At 41.2% G+C, this 27,148-nt stretch overlaps 1 protein-coding gene across 1 annotated transcript in view; it reads left to right on the forward strand.

The window, feature by feature from the left end:
• Positions 1–27,148, forward strand: part of LOC126100185 (serine/threonine-protein phosphatase alpha-2 isoform) — a 49,901-nt gene that overhangs the window by 17,369 nt on the left and 5,384 nt on the right. Inside the window, exons 2-6 of the mRNA XM_049910744.1 lie at positions 9,785–9,916; positions 10,096–10,326; positions 21,798–22,012; positions 22,181–22,294; positions 22,376–22,519. Coding sequence (XP_049766701.1) covers positions 9,785–9,916; positions 10,096–10,326; positions 21,798–22,012; positions 22,181–22,294; positions 22,376–22,519 — 836 coding nt within the window. The remainder of the gene's footprint in view (positions 1–9,784; positions 9,917–10,095; positions 10,327–21,797; positions 22,013–22,180; positions 22,295–22,375; positions 22,520–27,148) is intronic.

Genomic DNA, 27,148 nt, shown 5'->3' on the forward strand with positions numbered 1-27,148 from the left:
TCCCCTCAGCTTCTTTGTCTAACCTGGATTCCCACAACACACTAATCCAATGGAATTGCAACAGATATATTGTCACCTACTGAAAATACAACTCCTTTCCTCTTACTCTGTGTTCTGTCTTGCTCTTCAAGAAACACTTATGTTATGACCTTTCTCCAAAGTTTTGTTTGAGTGTTTTATCTGAACCGTGCTGGTTCCAGTATAGCATCTGGAGGGGTGTGCACTTTGGTTCTCACTGATGTAATTAGTGACTGGATCCCCTTCAGACCCACCTGGAAGCAGTAGAGGTAAGAGTGCGAATGACCCCACAATCACCATTTGCCATGTCTACCTCCCTCCAGGTAGGCAATTTCTTGATGTTGAATTGTCTACCAAATAAAGCAACCCCCACCCCTGCATCTTCTCCTGAGTCTTCAATGCACACCGTCTCCTGTAGGGGAGTATCACTTCGACGAGTAGGGGTCTTCTAATTGGCCAACTCATTACAGACAAAGAGAAATTTCTCTCCTCTCAATGAAAGTTCCCCTACCTACTTTACTGCAGCTCGTGGCATCTTTGCTGCTATAAACCTCTTGTTCTCTTCACTTGTTCTCATGGCTTTCCTAGAATGGTCACAACATGACCACCTTTGTGATTGTGATCACTTTCCAGTGATAGTCATTCCCCTGCCACCACCAGCCACAGGCCCCCACGTTCAACATTACGCAGAATTAGTTGGGCTTTGTATATGTCTGCCGTGCACTTAGTCACCTCTCTTGGATTGGACTGATGCAGCTGTGCAAGGTGTCTCTGCCTCAGCTCGCTCCCAAAGGAGGTTACCCCCAGTTCGGTCTACCACTCCCGTTTTGTCGAACTTCGAACGAAGTTCATTAATATGACCTTCATTTATACAGATGGCTCTAAGACCAATGACGGGGTCGGGTGTTCTTTTATTGTCGGGGCACAAAGTTTCAAATACCAGCTCCATGGCCATTGTTTGGTCTTCACAGCTGAGCTCTTTGTCCTCTACCAGGCTGTTCTTTACATCTGCCGCCACCGACATTCTGCTTATGTCATCTGCTCTGATTCCCTGAGCGCCATCCAGAGCCTCAGTGATCCGTATCCGGTTCACCCTTTCGTGCACCGGATCCAATGCTCTCTTCAGCAGCTGGTGGACGTCGGTTCTCCGGTTAGCTTTATGTGGGTTCCTGGCATGTCGGTATCCCTGGGAACGAAGCTGCAGATGCAGCGGCCAAGGCTGCGGTCCTCCAGCCTCGGACAGCTTGTTGTGTCCCTTCGTCAGATTGTAGCAGGGTCATTTGTCGGCGCATTTTATCGCTGTGGCATGCCGATTGGGCTGCACTTACAGACAACAAGCTTCGGGCCTTGAAACCTCTTCCCGTGGCTTGGACGTCCTTCTCCCGCGCTTCTCGTTTTGGCCCGGTTACGAATTGGACACTGCCGGTTCAGCCATCGCCATCTGCTGATGGCTGCGCCGGCGCCGTTCTGCCCATGTGGGCAATTGCTGACGGTCCGCCACATTTTAACGTCCTGCCCAGGTTTTAACACACTGCGTCTTGATCTTGGCCTGCCCTGTAGGCTAGATGCCATTTTAGCGGATGACCCACGAGCAGCTGCTCGCGTTCTTCATTTTATCAACTTGACTAACCTCTCTAAGGACCTTTGATTATGCTTTTTTTTTTTTTAATCCTATGCCTGTCAGTCTGTCTTTTATCGTGTTTTCCCTTTTAGTTGCTGTTTTAAACTTGTGCCTGGCGGTGCATTCCTAACGTAGTCTGGGCGCTAATGACCCCCCTAGCCACATATCCCCCTCATCGTCAGATACTGTGGTGGACCGAAGACGTAGCAGTCACTGTCCGGGAACTGCCAACAGGTGCTGCAACAATTTAAATGATGCACTTTTAAGCTTCTCGGAGCTAAGACCCATTACCTTATTAAGCAAAATAAAAAGAAATGTTGGGAGCATTATGTTACCTCCCTGGGGTCATGTCTTTTCATCTCATGTTTGGTCCAAGATATGTGGCCTGGGCCACCAGCGACAGTCGTCTGCCCTGGGTCTTATTCCACAGGGTACTCTGTTTGTACTGATCCATCGGTCGTTGTGGAACACCTCGTGACACACTTTGCGACAGCATTGGCATCTTTGTATTCTGCTACCTTCCTCTGGCAGAAATGAGTTGAAGAAGCCTCCCCTCTGTTTCAGCCCTCCACTAGTCCTGTTGTAAACCCTTCACTGACAGATTAGGCTGACCAACGTACTTTGTAAACTGCTAGAGAGAATGGTTAGCTTCAGATTGTGTTGGGTACTTGAATTCTGGGGTTATTTGTCCCGTATCAATGTGGCGATCTAAAACTGACCATTTATTCAGATAGGAAACAGCAATCAGAGAAGAGCTTTTACTAACTGCTGACACCTTGTCGCGGTCTTCCTTGACCTACATGAGGCATATGGCACAGCTTGACACTGTCACATTTTGGTTACACTCCATGACAGGCTTTTGTGGCCCCTTTAGGATTTTTTAGTTTTTATCCCTCTGCCTCTTCTGGATTAAAATTGATATCTCAATCAGCACCCATTGGACTGAGAATGTTTCCCACAGAGTTCTGTGTGAAGTGTCAAATTCTTCCTCACCACAATCAGTGGGCTTGTACCTCCTGTTGGGCCTCTGGTTATGCCAGTGTTGAATGTGGAATAATTTCACATATGGTGCAGCTCCCACTTGGTAACATCTACTGAACACCAGCTCAAAGGCGCCATCTGATGGGCCTTTGTGTGGGCTCTTTCCCACGGCTTCCAATTTTCTACCTCCAAAATGTGTGTTACGCATTTTTGCTGTAGACCTACACAGGGTGTATACGGCCCGGGACATCTGGGAGATCCGGGAAAAACCCGGGAATTTTTTAGAATTCCGGGATTTTTCATTGTTTTAGATTTCAGTTTTGTAGGTTTGATGTGAAAGATCAGATACGCTGACAAAGAACTTTAGTCCACTACTGCTGAATAATACTGCAGCAATGAAACATAAATCAGAGAATAACACCAAAATAAAAGTTTAGTTGGATAGAAAATGGGTAATTTACACAATGCACAGACCAGTTTGCCGACACCGAAAAGTGTCAAAGGCCTTAGGTTGAAGATTATGCAGCACGTCCGTAACAACTAACGTGCATTCGATGTGCGTGATGTCACAACTGTTTAAATTTCTAACAGATCAACAGAAAATATTACGAATAGTGGCTTGAGATGCGTTACTTTCAAAGTAAATTTCCATGCAAGATGATTTATGTTAAGTGTGAGAATGTGCAGTGAATTTCTTAAATCACAGGGCTTTATAACTCCCATTCAAAACGTAACACTTTGAGGATCAGCTATTTGAAAAATGTCGGCCCCAAAAGATAAGTCATTTATGCCACTATTTAAAATTTTACCGGCACATTTGTATTTGATATGACTTAACATGTAACACACGCTAAAAAAAGACCGAGCTTCAGGTTAGTTTTCATATTTAATGTTGTTCTTTCATAGATAAAAAATTATGCAATCGATGCCAAAAAGTGTAATTGACCTTCAAAAAAATGTGCATAATGTGTTACTGAGCAATGTCACAAGTCTCTTCATGCCAGAACACTTAGACTTTTCTACGCAACTGATAATCATTTTGGCACGATTTTAATTGCCAAATTAGAGCCTGTTAGTAGGCCTACGGACTTCCTATCGTTGTAGGACTAATAACAGTGGATGCGAATAGACGATGCAATTCTCGTTCGTACATACACATCTGCTTACGAGTTAACCGGTGTAGAAACGCACTTAGCTGAGTTGAGCGAGCTCGGTGTAACTTCGTAACGTACGCGCCGCGGCCTGTCTTTCTCGTAGGCCTCGTGCTCTGAATAACTGCCGTCATTCGCTAGCGAGGTCACGTGACATGAGCTATGACTGGCTGACAAAAGTGCATCGCTCAACGCAATCTCTGTTTTAGAGTTTCGAAAGCTACCGTACTGTAATTTGTGGAATTTGTTTAAATACTTTCGCAATACGAAAATAATTGTCTCTCATCAAACAACTTTCCAAACGCATTGTTTTTCCAGGATTTCGTTTCCTAAAGTGGTGGGACGTCCTCCGCCGGTATAAGACCTTTACGATTCAAAGGACTGATATGTTTTATAGCTCCGAGGCAAAGTATACTGTTACTTAACCCGGATGTATTTTCACCCGCTTTATACGCAATTTCATCCGGGAGAAATTGTGTTTTTAACTGGGAAATCCGGGAATTTTTTTTTTCTTGTCCACGTAGACACCCTGCTACAGTACAGCCCAACCCAGAACTTTATTTAGGCCACTGGTGCCTGTACGTTCTAATGCAGTTCCATTTCATGGGCCTTATTTTTATAAAAAGCTGACATGGCTACCCCATATCAATCGCATGAAGACTACATGCATGCAGACTGTGCTACTCTTCTCCATCTTTACTGTGCTCGGATGTTGTCCAGACTAGATTATGGTTGTCAGCTTTATGGCTCATTGGCTCCTTCCAGTCATACTACTTGACTTTGGTCCACACTATTGGGTGTGTCTGGCTGCCATTGCGTTACATGCTAGTCTCATTGACTGTCTCCTCACAGAAACAGGGATTCCCCCTCCACAAATATGGATGGAGCCAACTCTTTGTTCTTACGCAATCGCCATTTGCCAATTCTCTGACAGCCCTTGTATTTTGTCCTCTTTGCAAGTGAGGGATGTCTCCTTCCTGATGCACACCCTCGGGTGGGATTGCTGGCTGGAATGTCTCTCTCTGTTCCCTCTGTTGGGATCTCCATCTCCACTCCCTGGAAAGCACCCCATATATTTTGTCCTGATTTCATAACACCACTTTTTTTTGCGTAGGATGATGGTTTGTTTCCTTGTGGGGGGTATTGATCCGTATGAATGTTCTTTCTATATACCTTGTGGCCCAGTGTCCCATCCACCCATTTAATTACCGACACATTCAGGAAATTGAGTTGACCATTGCTCTCTTTCTCCATCGTAAACTGTATTTTCGGGTTAATACTGTTCAGATGCACCGAGGAGACATCCAGCTCTTCTTCACCACAAGTCCACACTACAAATGTGTCATAAACATAGCGGTACCATTTAGCTGGCTTTTTACTGGCAGTCTGCAACGCTCACTGTTCAAATACCTCCATAAATAAATTTGCAACAGCTGTTGTGTTAATTTCATTATTTCCCATCTTAGTCACATTTCATTTGCCTGTTACCTTTGATACATTTGTCCTGTATCTTTTTCTCATTTGCCTCAATTAGCTTAATCTTTTTGTTAAATGTTAATGACATACTTAATCATGTTCATACACAATGTGCTTAAAGTGAGTTGAAACTGCCAGAAAATAATGCACTTAGTACATTTCTATGGAATGCTTCACCTTGCCAGGTAAAACCATTGATTAATGGAACAATAGTTACCTCTTTCACATAACAGTTGGGGCTCTTACCCACGAGTGAGCTTATGTGATCATTCTATTTCATATCCCTATGAAGTGTTAAATACAGGTATTTGTATGAGTTGGTTGATTCCAGCAGTGACTCATTGATATTATATTCAGGCATTACTAAGATTTCATTTTGCGAAGTGCACAACTTTAAAAAATATAAACATCTAAAGCAAGTTGCCAGTCTTTACGCCACTTTGGAACCTTATTGAGATCTTAATGGGTATTTATGCAGCTTTCACATAGTACTTAGCAGATAACTGCATCATCTGCATAGTGTCTCAGGTTACTATTTATATTGTGTTCATGGTCATTAATATAAACATGAACAAGGGTCCCAACACGCTTCCCTATTAAACACCTGAAGTTACTAAAACTGATTCTCCCTCCAAGTTAACGTGCTGCATGCTCCTTGCGAAAAAGTCTTCAGTCCAGTCACAAATTTCACATGTTATTTCATCTGATCATAATTTTGACCATAAGCTTCGTTTTGGTACCAATTCAAATGGTTTTCGAAAATCAAGAAATACTGCATTTACGTGACTGCTTTGATACAAAGCCTGTGTTGTGAAAGCTGTGGCAGTTAGCCATTGGAATTTTAATGCTCCCACATTTGAGAGGCATTTCTTTTTATCTTAATGCTGATACTGCCAGGTTTCATACAGCTATCACTATCTGGATTGGATGGAAAGTTGTGTAATCTCAACAACCTTTGTGTGCACGCCACAGTCAGCTACTTGAGTAGCAGCCTCTGATGTGCTGTGTCGTGTACAACTGACCTATTTTGGAGGACCCTACAGTTCTCAACCCTACGGTAAAAGTCCACCTACGGTATAAGTCCAGGAAGTTGCAGCCTGTTTTGCCACATAACCTTTGCAGTATCTGGTTGAGTCCTTCCACTTGATTTAGAACCAAAGTGTCGTGATCAATTCTGGGATTATGAGCTTCGTTGAAACTCCATGTGCAAGGCTTGTCTTGTCAACCTTTTCTGCCAGTCATTGGAAAGTCCAAAGTATGACCTCAGTGTCAATATGACAGGCATAATTTGTTCCAATGTGTGCCACAATCTGCAGTTGTTTGTTCCTTGTTCTCTCAATGGCTGCTGTAATAGCCTCTTAAACATGCTGAATGGAACCCCCAAGCATATACACTGAGTGCACCTGGTGACCTTTCCTGTCCCTTGCTGTCATTTCCCTCGGGGTACCATCATTTGTGGTACGTTTGAACTGCTGACAATTAATAGACCTTACGTTTTTGTGTTTGTCTGCTCTTGACACCAAACAAAACAGGTTTACTCAAAACAGGTGAACTGAGTCCCTCTGGCTGTTTCAGTGAGATGGTACCCCACTTGTTTAAGGGGATTGCTAAAACACCCTTGGTCCTCACTAGTCTGCATCCACCCTGTACTGGATGCATTGATGTGCCACATGCTATTAAGTGGACAAGTAATGGCAGATTATGTGCTGTCCCTGGAGAAGAAAGGATCCACAGGAGAAGATAGTATTTGAGGTATCTCTGGTACCATTATCATAGTTACACGACTCTTGGGAGCTCTTTCAACACACCAGTTCCAGCAGCTGCCTATAATTTGACAGTAATCAGTATGATTTCCAGCTGCTTAAGAATGTCAACAACTTTTCCCGTGTTTGAGAACAACATTCACAGTGTGGCTGCATTTTGGCTGGCGGAATATACTAAGAGACAATGAGCAAATAATTTTAAGTCTGCTGATTATATTTTAATCTGTTGAGCTAAAAAGTTACTAATTCCTTTATAAGAATTGAAGCAAATACACTAGTTTTCTAAAATGTTTTTGTTATTTACAGTTGTTAGCAGACTTTTTGATAAATACAGAAAATATATATGGGGCTGCTGCTCTTTAAGGGAAAACTAGATATAACACAATATGTTAGAATATCTGCTACAGTAATCAAATCACAAATGCTGTTTTACAACAAACTGCTCATAAATTATGTAAATGACAGTGCTAGGTACCAAAAATTTTCAAAAATGCATGTTTGTGTTGCTATACAATATAATTCAGGGGGTGATGTATTCTGTGGCAGAACTGTGAACCACAAACACTCATTTGCTATGAAAAAGTTTCATATCCAAAATGTTCGGGCCAGTAACTTATGTAAATATAGTTTAGTGAGGTTCAGAAAATTCTCGAAAGTAAGCAATTTCTCATGAAATTGTACAAGGAAATTAGAGAATGAGTGTTTTGAATGTGGCTAGGCCCACTGTTCTCAAAAAAATTTGAGCTCAATAAAGTTTAACTATATATTCGACAATAACACTAAGAGTTCATTGCGACACTTAAGAATGTTCGAAATTTCAGTGTATCACAATATAAACAGGTATTGACACAAACAGTGAAAGACTGTGCAGAATTGACATGAAGAGTAAAATATGTGAAACTAGAACTTCAAATTGGCAAACGAATCTTTTACATGTGGTCTCATGCAAAGGAAAACTTCAAAGTCTGCTGTTCATATATGAATAAACATGGGTATTGCATGTAGAACACAGCATTGTGAGTTTCTCAGTTAAAATTGCTGAAATTTGCAGCACCAACAAAACACTTCTACCTCTTGCAGCTAACAGTGCTGTTGGGTGACATAGATGTGTAGTATCGTAAATTTTTTCCACCTTATACATTGAATTAAGTCTGAAACTTCACATTCCACTTTTGTGCTAGGTGCATTCACCCATTTGTACGAAAGTAAGCGTATAAAAGTGTATTGTCTGGACACATTTGTGTGGTTTGGCCAGATTCCCGAATTACACACATTGTTTTCATGAAGTTTTACTGTGTAAAACACTAATGAGGAGTCTGAAACAGGTCTCTGGGATACATTAGTATGCTCATACTCTTGTCGGTGAGTATCCATAATAGATAACAACCATCCTCCTCCCTACCCAGAAGAGTCCAGTCAAGTTGTAAATTGCTACTGCATGTGACTGTACTTTTAAGTATTTGTGTGGTACCGAGTCAAGTGCTTTTCTGTAGTCAACAAATACTACTGCAGCCATGTGATAACATCAGTCTATGACTGTCATGATTTGTGACATAAGTGTTAGAGGCTTCATGAAGCTTAGGTTTGAAGTATGTTCAAAGATTCTACAGTAGGAGAATGTCAGTGTTATAGGTACCTTGATGTTTGTTAACAAACACATTAGTCTATTCATGTAGTACCAATTGAAGAAATGTTAAGTCATACTGGGTATGCCATGTCATTGCCAGTTTGGCAGTGAGTGCTGACCTGTTACTTTTCCATAACTGGTGTATCTTATAGTGAAACTGAATTTATCATCATAAAATGCCATTATGACTACTGTAGAAAGTGTAAAAGGAATGATGGCTAAAAACCAAGTAGAAATATAAAAAAAATTAAGGAAAAGGCATTTAAAAACAAAAATGTATGTCCAAGAACTGAAAGGCAATTAAAATTTTGGGATACTAATCTTTGAATGTGTCTCCTATAAAATAAATAACCCTCTGAAATTATTGAAAAAATAAGCATTATTTAATATTCAAAATTTAATCTCTCAACTGTGGGAGTTCTTGTCAAAAATGAGTAATTATAGTTTAAAGGTTGTCAGTGCACAAAATACTAAGTTACCAAGGCAGGCACATGACCTTACACAGTGAATGTATAGAAAATGTAGGTCGAACGAAGTGCATACATTGGCATAGAATAACTCGGGCATACACGATCAGTTCATCGTAGACAAATGTAAAATTGCAACCTACATTCTAAGTGAAGAAATGTTAGTAGAGTGTAAACTTCAAATTTCAGTGCTAAATGCTAGAAAAAGCTCAACACATAGAAAAATTGCAATGATAGAATAAAATTAAAGTTTTAGTAAGTCACAGATCATTATTATACTCAAACTTCCAACATGTCTCAAGTAATCAACAAATTTTTAGGAAGTCTAAAGTGTAAAAACACTCCATTCACATGGCTAGCTTCAGTCAAAACATAAAGCAAGTTATTTATTGTAAGTAATAAAAAATACTGTGTGTTGATATTATTCCTCCAGAACAATTTTTGTATCTGTTTTAATTCATAGAAATACTGACAGTAGTTTCTGTAAAAGCAATGTATATTATTCTTAACAATATACTTCCTTAAACAAGAAGTCATAAACTCTGTATTTAGAAAAATGCACAATATTGTTCTTCAAAGTATGTTAAAACTGCTAATTTTATTTCATGCCCAGTTTGAAGATGCAATTTAAATGTAATACAACAATGAATATTACTAGCATATTTCATTTCTTTCTGCAGTGCGTGGTGCTCGTCCTGGCAAGAATGTACAGCTAACAGAAAGTGAAATAAGAGGTCTGTGTTTAAAATCACGAGAAATATTTCTTTCTCAACCAATTTTGCTGGAGTTAGAAGCACCACTTAAGATTTGCGGTGAGTGTGTTGGTATCTGAAGCATGAGTATTGTCTGTAGTCTACTCATGATGATGAATAGTTACTCTGATATTGCATTGATGTTTGAAATAAGTTGTCACCAAGACTGATAGATCTTTTCAAAGGAATTTTATGTGAAAATTTTGTAATTGTTGTTTACTAGTTATTTTTCATTGCAGGTGACATCCATGGTCAATATTATGATCTCCTGAGATTATTTGAATATGGTGGTTTCCCACCAGAATCTAATTACCTTTTCCTTGGGGATTATGTGGACAGAGGGAAGCAGTCTTTGGAAACAATCTGCCTTTTACTGGCTTATAAAATTAAATATCCAGAAAACTTTTTCCTGTTAAGAGGAAATCATGAGTGTGCCAGTATCAATAGGATATATGGATTTTATGATGAATGTGAGTTGACACTATTGTATTTTGATGTCTAGTACATAATTCAAATACATTTTGGTTTAAAGTATTATTTAAGTAACTTATGAATTGAATTACTACCATAGTAGGTGAATTTCAGTAGTGTATTTATAGAACTGAGCATGGACCATTGAAAAACATCTGTTGAACAAAGCAGCAGTACTTAAATGAAAGTTATCACATTTTCATTAAATGTATGGAATTATTGATGGTTAATGTCAAATTTCTGAACAAAAATCTTTCCAAAGTTACAGGTGGAACTGAGTTCTGGTAAGTTTGGAACAGACAACAATTCTGAAACATGGATTTGGGCTGGGCAACAGATATGAACCATGGACCTTGCCGTTGGTGGGGAGGCTTGCGTGCCTCAGCGATACAGATAGCCGTACCGTAGGTACAACCACAATGGAGGGGTATCTGTTGAGAGGCCAGACAAACGTGTGGTTCGTGAAGAGGGGCAGCAGCCTTTTCAGTAGTTGCAAGGGCAACAGTCTGGATGATTGACTGATCTGGCCTTGTAACATTAACCAAAACGGCCTTGCTGTGCTGGTACTGCGAACGGCTGAAAGCAAGGGGAAACTACGGCCATAATTTTTCCCGAGGGCATGCAGCTTTACTGTATGTTTAAATGATGATGGCGTCCTCTTGGGTAAAATATTCCGGAGGTAAAATAGTGCCCCATTCGGATCTCTGGGCGGGGACTACTCAAGAGGATGTCGTTATTAGCAGAAAGAAAACTGGCGTTCTACGGATCGGAGTGTGGAATGTCGGATCCCTTAATCAGGCAGGTAGGTTAGAAAATTTAAAAAGGGAAATGGATAGGTTAAAGTTAGATATAGTGGGAATTGGTGAAGTTCGGTGGCAGGAGGAACAAGATTTCTGGTCAGGTGACTACAGGGTTATAAACACAAAATCAAATAGGGGTAATGCAGGAGTGGGTTTAATAATGAATAGGAAAATAGGAATGCGGGTAAGCTACTACAAACAGCATAGTGAACGCATTATTGTAGCCAAGATGGATACGAAGCCCACACCTACTACAGTAGTACAAGTTTATATGCCAACTAGCTCTGCAGATGACGAAGAAATTGAAGAAATGTATGATGAAATAAAAGAAATTATTCAGATAGTGAAGGGAGACGAAAATTTAATAGTCATGGGTGACTGGAATTAGAGTGTAGGAAAAAGGAGAGAAGGAAACATAGTAGGTGAATATGGATTGGGGCTAAGAAATGAGAGGAAGCTGCCTGGTAGAATTTTGCACAGAGCACAACTTAATCATAGCTAGCACTTGGTTTAAGAATCATGATAGAAGGTTGTATACATGGAAGAACCCTGGAGATACTAAAAGGTATCAGATAGATTATATAATGGTAAGACAGAGATTTAGGAACCAGGTTTTAAATTGTAAGACATTTCCAGGGGCAGATGTGGACTCAGACCACAATCTATTGGTTATGACCTGTAGATTAAAACTGAAGAAACTGCAAAAAGGTGGGAACTTAAGGAGATGGGACCTGGATAAACTGAAAGAACCAGAGGTTGTACAGAGTTTCAGGGAGAGCATAAGGGAACAATTGACAGGCACGGGGGAAAGAAATACAGTAGAAGAAGAATGGGTAGCTTTGAGGGATGAAGTAGTGAAGGCAGCAGAGGATCAAGTAGGTAAAAAGACGAGGGCTAGTAGAAATCCTTGGGTAACAGAAGAAATATTGAATTTAATTGATGAAAAGAGAAAATATAAAAATGCAGTAAATGAAGCAGGCAAAAAGGAATACAAATGTCTCAAAAATGAGATCGACAGGAAGTGCAAAATGGCTAAGCAGGGATGGCTAGAGGACAAATGTAAGGATGTAGAAGCTTATCTCACTAGGGGTAAGATAGATACTGCCTACAGGAAAATTAGACACCTTTGGAGATAAGAGAACCACTTGTATGAACATCAAGAGCTCAGATGGAAACGCAGTTCTAAGCAAAGAAGGGAAAGCAGAAAGGTGGAAGGAGTATATAGAGGGTCTATACAAGGGCGATGCACTTGAGGACAGTATTATGGAAATGGAAGAGGATGTAGACGAAGATGAAATGGGAGATACGATACTGCGTGAAGAGTTTGACAGAGCACTGAAAGACCTGAGTCGAAACAAGGCCCCCGGAGTAAACAACATTCCATTGGAACTACTGACGGCCTTGGGAGAGCCAGTCCTGACAAAACTCTACCATCTGGTGAGCAAGATGTATGAAACAGGCGAAATACCCTCAGACTTCAAGAAGAATATAATAATTCCAATCCCAAAGAAAGCAGGTGTTGACAGATGTGAAAATTACCGAACAATCAGTTTAATAAGCCACAGCTGCAAAATACTAACACGAATTCTTTACAGGCGAATGGAAAAACTAGTAGAAGCCGACCTCGGGGATGATCAGTTTGGATTCCATAGAAATACTGGAACACGTGAGGCAATACTGACCCTACGACTTATCTTAGAAGAAAGATTAAGGAAAGGCAAACCTACGTTTCTAGCATTTGTAGACTTCGAGAAAGCTTTTGGCAGTGTTGACTGGAATACTCTTTCAAATTCTAAAGGTGGCAGGGGTAAAACACAGGGAGCGAAAGGCTATTTAAAATTTGTACAGAAATCAGATGGCAGTTATAAGAGTCGAGGGACATGAAAGGGAAGCAGTGGTTGGGAAGGGAGTAAGACAGGGTTGTAGCCTCTCCCCGATGTTATTCAATCTGTATATTGAGCAAGCAGTAAAGGAAGCAAAAGAAAAATTCGGGGTAGGCATTAAAATCCATGGAGAAGAAATAAAAACTTTGAGGTTCACCGATGACATTGTAATTCTGTCAGAGACAGCAAAGGACTTGCAAGAGCAGGTGAATGGAATGGATAGTGTCTTGAAAGGAAGATATAAGATGAACATCAACAGAAGCAAAACGAGGATAATGGAATGTAGCCGAATTAAGTCTGGTGATGCTGAGGGAATTAGATTAGGAAATGAGACACTTAACGTAGTGGAGGAGTTTTGCTATTTGGGGAGCAAAATAACTGATGATGGTCGAAGTAGAGAGGATATAAAATGCAGACTGGCAATGGCAAGGAAAGCGTTTCTGAAGAAGAGAAATTTGTTCACATAGAGTATAGATTCAAGTGTCAGGAAGTCATTTCTGAAAGTATTTGTATGGAGTGTAGCCATGTATGGAAGTGAAACATGGACGGTAAATAGTTTGGACAAGAAGAGAATAGAAGCTTTTGAAATGTGGTGCTACAGAAGAATGCTGAAGATTAGATGGGTAGATCACATAACTAATTAGGAAGTATTGAATAGGATTGGGGAGAAGAGAAGTTTGTGGTACAACTTGACCAGAAGAAGGGATCGGCTGGTAGGACATGTTCTGAGGCGTCAAGGGATCACCAATTTAGTATTGGAGGGTAGCGTGGAGGGTAAAAATCGTAGGGGGAGACAAAGAGATGAATACACTAAGCAGATTCAGAAGGATGTAGGTTGCAGTAGGTACTGGGAGATGAAGAAGCATGCACAGGTTAGAGTAGCATGGAGAGCTGCATCAAACCAGTCTCAGGACTGAAGACCGCAACAACAATCAAGACATAAAAATTTAATAATAAAGTTAAACCCTGTAATTTCAAAATTTTTAAATATGCTAGGATCTTGATAGGAACAGGAAAAATTATAAAAAAGTTCTATGTAATATATGTAGTGTGCAAAGAAAGTGTTTATCCTTTTGGCTGTGGTGATAGTGATTGAAATTCTTTTCTTCGAAACTGCCCTCCCCTTTTTCTCATTGCACTGTTCTTGTACAGATTTATGAATTAGGGACCTTATCATCCACTTTAAATGTTTTTGGGTTTATAAAGTACATCTTAGATCAACAAACAAACACCATACACATGGCTTTTACAACTATGTAGGAAATACATTAGTTTCAACAGGGCTCACATCAAAGCAGATAGAAGTACATAAGACAACATAAAACTGTTAAAAGTGCAATAGCATTGGTTCTCACTACTTCCTCATTCAATACAAACAGTCCTTCAATTATAAAAATAAATGCTGAAACGGGATAAGTACAACCCTAATCTTCTTGTGGCACAGAAGACAATTAAGAGGGGTTTAGTCATGAAAATATTGGTCCTGTAGGTTAAATATCACTTTTATGACAACAGATGATAACGAAGTAGTTCAGAAACATTCAGAGGCTAAAAATGAATACTTTAAAGTACATTACTGTATCCAGAATGAGATTTTCACTCTGCAGCGGAGTGTGCGCTGATATGAAGCTTCCTGGCAGATTAAAACTGTGTGCCCGACCGAGACTCGAACTCGGGACCTTTGCCTTTCGCGGGCAAGTGCTCTACCATCTCAGCTACCGAAGCACGACTCACGCCCGGTCCTCACAGCTTTACTTCTGCCAGTATCTCGTCTCCTACCTTCCAAACTTTACAGAAGCTCTCCTGCGAACCTTGCAGAACTAGCACTCCTGAAAGAAAGGATATAGCGGAGACATGGCTTAGCCACAGCCTGGGGGATGTTTCCAGAAAGAGATTTTCACTCTGCAGCGTAGTGTGCGCTGATATGAAACTTCCTGGCAGATTAAAACACACAGTTTTAATTTACGTTACTGTACTTCAAAAATCTGGATTCATTTATGCTTTAATCATATGTAACTGCATTTTCTTGTTCATATGCTATAAGTTGGGCACATTGACAAGCATAACCATAAATTTTGTTGCCTACATTACAGGTCTCAGTATCTAAGATTGCGTCCAAAAGCTGCACATCTGAATCAGTTCAAACTGTTAGTGCCCATACATGACTCAATGTTTGCCAAACATTTGCCTGTGTATGGTGCTGTTTGTGTTTGTCAAGCATGGATCGTGTCTGTCGTGTTTGCAAGAAATTTTTACTGCAGAAAGTTTGATAAGATGGCGGACATTTGCTTCTGTCAATGTTTCACTGCATATGTTTAATTTAATGAGTTTTGACAACTTTGGAAACTACGATCAAGGATAAAAATGAAATAGCACTGGCAGTTACCAAAATAGCACTCCCACCCCCAGTGGGCTCACCACTCTTTGGCGGGCTCGTGCTTGGCTACCATGAGTCCCCAGCCTTGGCAGCATTTCTTCCTTTCCATGCTGAGTGTCTATTTTCATGTTATTCTTGTTCCCCTACCTAGGGGAACATGTCTGGGGTGTTATTGGGAATGTTCTGCATTGTCTGTCACTGACGTAAGAACAAGTTCACCTTTGTTTTTCACTCCCTTTTCTGTTCTTTGTTACCCTTATCTCGTTTATTTGCTTCTGCGTTTCTCTTTTTCTTCTTTCTCCCTGTGTCCTCCTGAAGGCTGGCCCATGTCTGACGCATAACAGGTGACGGGTAACGCATAATTCCCACCACTGGGTCCAAAGGGTTCTCATGTACCCCCAGGCCCAGGGAGGGGTGATTGCCTGAGCTGTAATCTTCCCAAGTTGCCAATTGGTCCCTCTTGTCAGGTGGTTGGGAGGTGAGACCTGAGGTGTGAAAAGTCACCTCAGGCAGGTGCGCCCCCTTGTGAAAGGGACCCCCAGTTGGAAAGAGCGCGCCATCGGAGACACTGGCAATCATGGAGGATTTTCTCGCAATTAGTCAATCATCTTTCCAATAAACATCTACGAAGTGTAAACATAATGAGGCCAATGATTCAAAGACTCTTGCCACTGCACCAAGTTTCCTCATGGTCTTAAGTACTGAAGATGGTCAGTTCTTCATCACAGTAAATCCGTTTATTATATTGCCTAGTTGAGCAATTGCCGGCCCTGTGAAGTACTGCTGTTGTTTATGGAAAGGCACTTTGCTTTTGGAGACTACTTCTGATTCTCAAGCACAGCAGCAGCTTGCTGCCTCACTTCTCAATGGCTGCCCTGTTCACGTCGAGGCCCATAGAAATTTGAATTCTTCTAGTGACGTAATTTACACCAGGCTGCTCGACAGTCTGAGGCCGAAATCCAATCTTATGTCTGATCAGGGTGTCCTTGCTGTCCATCTTCTAATGAAAAAGGTAAGATTCCTTCGTAGTGCCCACCTGCACTCTGTTACTCACCTTTGATACAGTGGTGCTGCCGTCAAAGATCAAAGCAGGCTGTGAAATTATCACAGTCAGGCCGTACATTCCGAATCCAATGCACTGCTACCAGTGTCATTGTTCCAACCACACGTCGTCTTGTTGACACCTGGCCAGATGTGTAACCTGTGGTAGGGATGTGCACAAGGGCGATTGTCCACCTCCTCCTCCTCGCTATGTCAACTGCAATGGCAACCATGCAGCTTCCTCTTGGGATTGTCCTATGTATCTTGATGAGTGGGCTGTCCAAGATAACCCAGTCGCTCGCATGTTATTGGCTAGTCGTAAACCCTATGGTCTCCTGCCTGGCACCTGTAGTTCTGTTCTTGGTACCCTCGCTCCATGAAGGACATGGCCACGCAGACATGCAACCTCCAATTCAGCAGGTTGTGAAATTGCCCAGTGTCAAAGTTGTATCACCATCAAGCCGTCACTCTCGCCTCCAGGGGTGAAGCCACCAACTAATCAACTGATAGGCCGGAAAGGACAGGAATAGTTCTCCCACGAAGACCACCTCCGTCCCTCCAGCCAAACGTCAGTCTTCCTCTAACCAGAAAGGCTCAAAGTAGTCCATCAAATGCAAACGGTCTTCTCCTTCACCAACTTGAACATCCTCTTCGATGGTGTCGCCACGTGATGCCTTAGCCTGATCGGCCTCCATGTCGCTAGTGTGCACCGCCAACTGGTTTTCAGTGTTGGACTTCACAGACCAACCGCACAAGTAAGCTGATGCTCATGTGGATCTCATCGAGCAGGATCCTCCTGCTTCTGTGTCCTGTAGAAGTGACTCTCACCTCCAATGGAATGTTTGTGTCCTTCGGTCTCACATAGGATTTATGGCTGCTTTTAGCATCACAGCGTCCCCTTGTACTCTTTCTTCCGGAAACAAAATTGCACCCTCACGACTGCTTTGAGCTTTCACATTTCTTACCAGTTCGTTTTGACCTTCCCCTAGGTCAGCATTCCATCTCATAGGGGTGTGATGCTGCTCATATGTTATGCCATTCGTAGTCAACCCATCTCCATGACTACCCATCTTCAAGCTGTTGCAGTTCACCTTATTCTTCCCCACCTGATTTCTTCCCTCTGTACTATTTATGCCTCTGTCATTTGATGTCACCAGGGCAGGCTTCCCCCAGTTTATTGGGCAGTTACCTCCCCCATTTTTGCTACTAAATGGCTTCAATGCACTTCATCCCCTTTGGTTCTCCCAGGACCTTTCAGAGGTGCACTCTTGTCTGACCATTTTAACAACCTCTTCTGCCTTAACACTGGAGCATGCACTTTCCTTTAAGACTCCTCTTATACCTATTCTTATCTGGACCTATCCTAATGCACTGCTCATCTTGCCCATATTCTGAATGGTCCGTTCTTTCTAACACATGCCAGAGCGACCATTTCACACATGCTATCTGTTTGCTTACTCGTACCCCATGTGCGTGCATACCCAAATGGCAGCTTACTAAGGCTGTCTGGCTGCTTTACTCCTTCCTGGCGACCTTTGAAGAACAAAATGTCCCCAGTTTCCCCAGTTGTGATCTCACAAACATTACCCTTACTGCTGCAGAACATTCCATCCCTTGCACTTCTTCGCCACATCGTGTCTCAGTCCCTGTGGACTGCGGCATGCCACGAAGCAATTTGTGCATGGAGATGTGCTCTGTGTTTTTAACGGCCACCCTACGATGGCCAACTGCATTCATTATAAACACCTGCACATAGTGTCATTGCATTCTTCGAGATAGCAAAAGAGCTATCCCTTACTATGTTGTGTGGACCAACCTCTGACAGCTCTCTGGGACCAAGATCCATCCATTCCCCAGTTTCCAGTCTGACAGTAGGAGAAGTCATCGTGGACCGTATTGCTATTTCCAATACCTTGGGCTGCCATTTTACAGAAGTTTCCAGCTCTTCCCACTATTACCCTGCCTTCCTCCATCGGAAATGAGCGGAGGAGGCTTGGTTGATATCTTTCTCTTCTCTGAATTGTGAATGGGGAGCTACATCATGCACTGACTTTAACCTGATCCTTTACCCCAGGGCCAGACGCTGTCAACGTTCAGATGTTGCAGCACCTTTCTCTTGTGGGCAAGCACTTGCTGCTTAACACATACAGCCACATCTAGGCAGAGGGCACATTTCCTGGACGCCGGTGTGAAGCCATCGTACCCATACCTAAGCCTGGTAAGGACAAAAACCTTCCTTCTAGCTATCACCCCATCTCTCTCACCAACTGCGTTTGCAAGGTGATGGAACATATGATTCTTGCTCTGCTTGTATGGTGGCTCTCTGATCTTTGTGTTGCCATCCGTCAGCACGTGGTGTCAGTTTGGCATCATCACTGGTCCTCCCTTCATGGGAACAAGCTCCGGGTTGGAACTTCCTGGCAGATTAAAACTTCGCCTTTCCCAGGCAAGTGCTATGCAGGCTGAGCTACTCAAGCACGACTCACGACCCATCCGTACGGCTTAAATTCTGCCAGTACCTCGTCTCCTATGTTCCAAACTTCACAGAAGCTCTTGTGTGAAACTTGGAGAACTAGCACTCCTGGAAGAAAGGATATTGTGGAGACCTGGCTTATCCACAGCCTTGGAGATGTTTCCAGAATGACAATTACAGTCTGCAGTGGAGTGTGTCATTCAAGCTCTAGGTTATTAAGCCTATCCCAGCAGCTTGGATGACCTCTTGGCCCTCTCGTAATGAGATCATTTTAACTAGGTTGTGTATTGGGCACTTGCCTGTAGCCCTTGCCATTTAAGTGGTGCTACCCCACCACTTTGTGCCCAACTTTTGACAGTCTGCCATTTCGTGACGGAATGCCCTTTTCAATCGCTTATGTTCTCGTTCATGTTTTCAGTCTTCATTTATTGGCTATCGGACAATACATGGGCTGTCGACCGCATTTTACTTTTTGTGTCATAGCAATGTGGCGAAGGCAATCTAATTTTTAGTTTGTTACCTCCATTTCTCTGTGGCATATTTTATAGACCTTCCTTGACATCCTTTTTAGAGCTCTCTCTCTCTCTCTCTCTCTCTCTCTCTCTGTCTCTCTGTCTGTCTCTCTCTCTCTCTCTCTCTCTCTCTGTCTCTCTGTCTGTCTCTCTCTCTCTCTCTCTCTCTCTCTCTCTCTCTCTCTCTCTCTCTCTCTCTCTCTCAATATGGGTTGATGTCGTTTTTTAACTCCTCTGTTTCTGTATTCTACAGTTTTGACAGGGGCACGTATGACCCTAGTTTTTGCAGCATAACACGAAACAAAACTTAACATTGCAAATTAGGTGGCAAGTGCTTCGAACTGCAATCGCATCAAAGGCCACTAGAGGTTGGGTCGGGTGTAAGCTAAGTCATTAAGACCAAGCTATTGTCAAAAGCAATCGTGTGGTAACCGTCTCCAAATGCGTTGTTGTGCATTGCTCATTTTTTCTTTACAAATAAGTGGTCCCATCACTGGTTTACATTACAACCGTTGCAATACCGGAAGAGTTCGGCAATCAGAGGCTGCTGCCGAGCGAAATGTGGGCAGTGTTTGTTTCCGTGCACTGCTTTCCTATGTGGTGGTCAGAATTCTAACCTATTTACTTGTGGTCTTCTGCTACTATAGCCTATAGTATCCGCCCTCTGTGCTATAGAGATTGGAAAATAAAATCTGTAAAAAATTTTCAACAGTACAGAAATTCTTCCCCTGACATTGAAATAGTTGCCGTACGTTTGGTCCTACTTCTATGTGAAGTGCCTTGTCAGTTCTGCCTGTAGGTGTGTTGTCAAGCACTGGTCGTAGGGCTATGAATGCCCACTAGAAGTTGAAATTAGTAGATTGCATATTTAAGTTTCACATTTAAGAAATACGAATAATGTCAAGAAACATCTTAAATTGAAGACGGATTCACTTAACTGGTGGGGTAACTGCTGTTGCTTTTTAACAGAAAAATCATTTTTGACAGCTTAAATGCAGCAAAACAAAACAGGCCATTTTGGAAGAAAAAGGTTTTGCAGAACCAAACTTTCTAGTCAAAAAGTTCCCAGTCAGCACTTTGGAGTCGGTTTCAAAGAACTAATAATTTGTACGTCTTCACTCATATAGTGAGTGACACCCTTTTAAATTTGTGTGTCTAAACATTTACGAAGAAAATAGATGCTAATTTTGTCAAAAAATAGAGTTGTTTTCTTGTTTCCAATGATTACAAAGGGAATCAGATTATAAAGACTTTTCGAACAAAATTTTGAGATGGCAATGCTGTGAGCACCAAGTACAGTTTTAGTTGGTGGGAACTAAAAATGAGTCTCATGTCACATTGCTGCAAAGAAAGAATTCTTCGAAGGGGAAGAACAGAAAAACAATGAAAGTAGTGTATGTGAAATCTGGTGATGAATATTTGTTTTGATAACTTCATAGTACTGTTGAGGGCATGACAAATTTCAAATTTACCTAGATTGCAAGAAATACAAAGTTCAAAAACACAACCTCCAACATGGTGGATTTTGGGCTCTGACATCCTTGAATCTGTCATTCAAGGATTTTAATCTGACCTGCTACACCTAAATCTGCTCTTTGCAAATCACCTGAGAACAAAGTGTAAGTGATGTATACAAATGGTGTAACCACTACAAACACCCATTGTGTGTTCCACAGTAATCATAACTGAATTGCTATGGTTTGAAATGTGAAACAAATAGTGCTAACTAGTATGGGTCACATGGGGAAATTTTATTACCAACCTGACCACTACAGCAATTGCATCAAGAAAATCTTGTCTGGGAGATAAGTTCTCTAGTTCCGTGATATTCTCCAGATACTGTTTTCCCCATAGATGCTTTTAGGTTTTCATTCCTGGTTCTGTCATCACAATAAATGAAACCAAAGTCACCAAGCAGGGAAGTGGGTGTATAGCAAACTGCTTCAGTGTTGAGGTAACATGTGGACAAGGCAGAATACATATTTACAGTAGTAATGGTATATCAATGGTATAAAAAATTCCTTACTGAAGTCTTTCCTCGTTGCTTAAAAAATTACTGTAGGTTGCTTCAGACAGGCTGTGCTGGGAAAGACTCAAAACATACATGTTCTATTTGTGACTGTACCATATGATACATTTTCATTAATGTTGAATGCAGCAGCAGCTTCAATCAGTGTAACTCCAAAACTTATGTGGAATACAAACAGTTTGAATTTGTTTGATTTCTGACCAGCACATTTATTTAGAGCTAAAAGTTGATTTTTGTAAACACACACTTAAGTACTTGCATTAAATTACTACATCAGTATTGACTTTCTAGTGTGGTCAAACCTTTTCTATGTGCTAATCAGTTTTTTGTTGTTGATTTAATTGCTATTATTCAGGCAAGCGGCGGTATAACATTAAGCTGTGGAAAACATTCACGGACTGTTTCAATTGCCTACCTGTGGCTGCCATTGTAGATGAAAAAATATTCTGTTGTCATGGTGGGCTCAGTCCTGATCTCCAGAGCATGGAACAGATTCGTCGTATAATGCGGCCAACTGATGTACCAGACCAAGGCCTCCTTTGTGATTTGTTGTGGTCTGACCCTGATAAGGTAAATTTGTCATTTGAATTGTAACATGTATAATAAGTAAATTCCTATGATTAAAGTTAGGATCCAATTTCTGAAGATAATGATGAAATTTTAAATATGAGGAGTAAATCATCATTAACACCATGCAGTGTTTATAAAATCTGTGGTTAAAGTTACTGTTTCTAACAGGACACAATGGGCTGGGGTGAGAATGACAGAGGTGTGTCCTTTACATTTGGAGCAGAAGTAGTTGCAAAGTTTTTGCACAAGCATGACTTTGACCTCATTTGTAGAGCTCATCAGGTAAGTAATTCTTTCTTGAATTTCATAATTCCATCTTCATATATGTATACTTTTATACTAATAATTTTCTTTCGTGAATAGGTTGTAGAAGATGGCTACGAATTTTTTGCGAAACGACAGCTGGTCACACTTTTCTCAGCACCCAATTACTGTGGTGAATTTGACAATGCAGGTGCAATGATGTCCGTTGATGAAACACTCATGTGCTCATTCCAAATATTGAAGGCAAGTGATTATGTTGAATTTTGTGTTCCAGTTGTGGTGCAGTGGTTCAGTATTTTCATCTGTAGATACCAGAAAAGCAGTTGTAAAGTTTTTAAAGTAAAATTGTGTGATACAAAATTAAAACTTTAAATTGCAATATACAGCTATATTTTCTTAAAACTGGAAGAAGAGGGGTTGGGTTGTTTGGGGGAAGAGACCAAACAGCGAGGTCATTGGTTTCATCGGATTAGGGAAGGATGGGGGAGTCGGCCGTGCCCTTTCAAAGGAATCATCCCAGCATTTGCCTGGAGCGATTTAGGGAAGTCATGGAAAACCTAAATCAGGATGGCCGAATGCGGGATTGAACCATCATCCTCCAGAATGAGAGTCAAGTGTGCTAACCACTACGCCATCTTGCTCGGTAAGAAGAGGAGAAAATGCCTTGGCTTGATGACTTGTCAGTTTAATTTGTACTGCTTCTTTGAGGAAATGTTTTAGATTGATTACTGTAAACGGAACTTGACCGAAGTTGGTGAAAAGTTAAATTATTTGCTCCATTACTCCTGACCAAGCACCTCGAGTTCAGGTATTCAGTAGTACTTAAGACATAGAGAGCTAAAAGCATTGATGGAAACAGTGCATAATGTGATATTGAATGATTTCTGACTGACTGTATATGAAACAGTCTATACTAAGAGTTGTCATAGTTATGACACATAAGGTACCTTAATATAAGGTCCTTGAAGTTGAAAGTTTTGAATTTCCGTAGTCACAGGTATTGAGGAAGACAGTCTGTTCCATTTTCTAGAGGTTTTGGAAGACCTTACACACTGTTCACTGACCTAAGTTGCCTATAGGACCAACATCTCAGGACCCACTATTTGCTACCAGACGACAGCTTATGACATTGTCAAACCATAAAAGTTTTTCACTGTTACATTGTATTTACTCATTCACAGAAAAGGAATCACCCTGGTTAAAGGTTTAGAACATGGAGTTAACTAAATTCTTACAGCTATTTATTGAATTAAAATATTCCTACAAATCAATCTAGATTATAAATTTTTACATACTCTATGGTTTGTATAGTGGTTGAATCTCTGGAATTACTGTAGAGATTTTGATATGGTCTTAAAATATAAACTGATTCATGAGGAAGATTTGTGTATCATTGCATATTACAATGAAGTTGCCCAACTGTAGATACTTACTGCTGCCTGTGCCAAGCTGGGGTGAATTGCTAGCATTCTTGCAGTTCTATCACTGGCTGAGTTGGTGTCTGTTTTTCCTTTTCACCCTCATAGTAATGCAGTTCATAAATTAAATGGTCCATTGCTTGTGTCTCACTGCACTCAAATTCTGGGCTGTCTGACACATTTTCTGGCACACACATTTTATTAATCAGTTACATCTACCAAAATACTTGTTCTGTCAGTATGCAAAGTTGTCACTGTTACCGAATCACCTGCATTTCCAACCTTTGTTTGCATTAAAATTGAATGAGTCTTAAATCTGTGGTTGTTACGGCTATTGGGGATGGTCACAAAGCACAAGAGTACAACTGTGTGGGCCACGTAATGCTTACCCTATATTGGAGTAAATTTGCTGCTTTAGTAACGGAATGAGGTTCAGGACGATGTGATGGTACTAAAGATAGGTCTAACATCTGTTGAACGAAATGCAGAGTTACAAAAGGCAGCATTGGTATGTGGCTGGTGCTGGCTTGTTCCATAGCCTCTTCCCTACAGCTTCAGTTGGCAGGAAGCCTTAGCATTGAACAGTTGTGTTGTTACAGTGTAAGTATGGAATCCTGCGTAGATGATTGGTCAGTGTGATTTAAGCAACATGCAGTCATTGAATTCTTGATAGCAGAAGGTAGCACCGCAAAGGAGATTCATCAGAGAATGAAAGCAGTTTATGGTGATCGTGTTGTTGATAGTCGTTGGGCGGGTAAGTTTAAAGATGTCGAGGTGGAGACATCTGACCTGCGTGAGTTGGACGTCCTGTGACAGCAATCAGTTTAACAAGCAAAATGTTGACAGACTGATTCAGGACGATCATCGTAGCAATCAGAGAGAAATTGCAAGCACAACGGCATTTCACAAGAACATGTGGGTCACATTATTGCTTTGCTTGGCTATCAGAAGATCTGTGTACGATGGGTATCCCGGATGCTGACTTCAAAATGAAAGTGCACAGACTTGAAATTAGCCAGGAACACCTCTCTCATTAAGAAAAATGAAGGTGACACCTTTCTCCATTAAATTGTGACAGGAGTGGGTACACCATTACGACCCGGAGACAAAACATCAGTCTATTGAACATGGACACGCTCGCCCCAGAAAAAGAAATTATAGATGCAGCCATCAGCCTGCAGCATGACAGTGCCAGACCACACACTTAACGTACCACCACAGCAGAACTTCAGAGAGTGAATCTTGCCACCATACGGCATCCTCTGCACAGTCCACATTTACGAGGGGCGTTCTAAAAGTCTGTGCAAAAATAAAAACTACTTACGTGTTCGGGGTACACCTTTTTTATTTTTAGGCGGTCTCCTTTTAGGCTTATACACTTCGTCCAACACTGTTCTAATTCGTTGCTCCCTTCTGAATAATAGGAAATGCCCAAGTCTGCAAAATAGCTATTAGTTGCTGCAATCACTTCCTCGTTTGAATAAAATCTTTGTCCCGCCAGCCACTTCTTCAAATTGGGGAACAAATTCTGAGGGAGCCAAGCCTGGAGAATAGGGGGATGTGCGAAACGAGTTGAAATCCTATTTCCATTAATTTTGCGACCACATCTGCTGAGTTGAGTGCTACTGCATTGTCGTGATGGGAAAGGACTTTTTTGTGGTCCAATTGCTGGAGTTTTTCCTGCAGCTTCGTTTTCACAGTCCAATAACGATGAATAATATGCACCTATAACAGTTTTCGACTTTTCCAGATAGTCGATGAGGATTATCCCTTGCGAATCCCAAAATATAGTTGCCATAACCTTTCTGGCCGAAGGAATGGTCTTCGCCTTTCTTTGTGCAGACTCTCCCTTGGCAACGAATTGTATAGATTGTTCTTTGGTCTCAGGAGTATAATAATGTATCCATGTTTCATTCATAGTGACGAAAAGACGTTTTCTTCCTGAACAGCTGCAAACCAACCTTGCAACACTTCACAAGATTCGGTTTTTGGTCAAGCATGAGTAATCGCTGAACCCATCTTACGAATAGCATTCTCATGTCCAAATGTTCATGCAAAATATTATGTACCCGTTCATTCAAGATGCCCACAGCACTAGCAATCTCACGCACCTTAACTCTTCAGTCATCCATCACCATATCATGGATTTTATCAATGATTTCTGGAGTCGTAACCTCCACAGGGTGTCCAGAACATTCAGCATCACTTGTGCCCAAATGGCCACTCCAAAAATTTTGAAACCACTTATAAACTGTTCTAACCAAAGGTGCAGAGTCACCATAGTGTTTATCAAGCTTCTCTTTAGTCTCCAGAGGCGTTTTGCCTTTCATAAAGTAATGTTTAATCACCCCATGAAATTCTTTTTCGTCCATTTGTTGACAATCACTGGACTTCCTTGATTCACGTGAATGCCAAACACAAAGAAATAGACCAATATGGCTGAAACTTGGTGTGTGTGTTCTTTCCAAAGACGGTACTAACTAAAAGTGACCTGCACGTGCTGGTAGTGCCATCTCTTGGACTTTGCATGGTCTTTCGAAACGCCCCTCGTATCACAGTCTGACTTCCATCTGTTCCAATAATGAAAGACAATCTGTGGGGATATCATCGTGCTTCTTATGAAGACGTTGAGAGAACTGTTATGGCTTCAGAAAACTTGTTCATTGTTGGTAGAAGTGTATCCAGTTAGCCGGTGATAAAGTGGAAAAGTGAATATTAGTAATTAAAGATCACATTCTAAGGGTTTTTTCTGTGTTTGATTTATTAAAATATTCCCATCCAAACCCAATTAACGAAAGTGGATGCATTACTTTTCATTCAGCCGTTGTATTTGATGTAAAATGCTTGTGACAATTCTATTTGGAGAGTCATGTGGCCAGCAGATACTCCTGATTACGAGATACCCTTCTGTGATTGGTGAAAGTGTTGTTCTTATGTGAACCAGTACACATGGGATTACAGGAAAACTGACAAGATGCCACAGTAGAGCAAGTGTATACTAAAAATTGTGGGACTCAACATCGTGTTGGCTCAACGTCTCTATCACCTTTCTGTTAAGACAGTAATGTCCATGGGAAGAAGAATGGTATGAAGTGAAGGGCAAAATGGTAAAGGCGGTAAACTACATGGATAGTGCCATACTTCCTTTCAGACTAGACGAAGTGCTTCTGTATCTGCAAGGTACAAAACAATGAAAGAATGCTTTCTGATTCAGCTAGAGGACTTACTAACTTTGTAGTCTAGTGAATAGTGATCTCAGTACTGCATACTTGAACAGATGGTTTTGTTGTTGTTGTGGTCTTCAGTCCTGAGACTGGTTTGATGCAGCTCTCCATGCTACTCTATCCTGTGCAAGCTTCTTCATCTCCCAGTACCTAATGCAACCTACATCCTTCTGAATCTGCTTAGTGTATTCATCTCTTGGTCTCCCCCTACGATTTTTACCCTCCACGCT

Source organism: Schistocerca cancellata, chromosome 9 (assembly GCF_023864275.1).
Source record: "Schistocerca cancellata isolate TAMUIC-IGC-003103 chromosome 9, iqSchCanc2.1, whole genome shotgun sequence".
Taxonomy (NCBI): domain Eukaryota; kingdom Metazoa; phylum Arthropoda; class Insecta; order Orthoptera; family Acrididae; genus Schistocerca; species Schistocerca cancellata.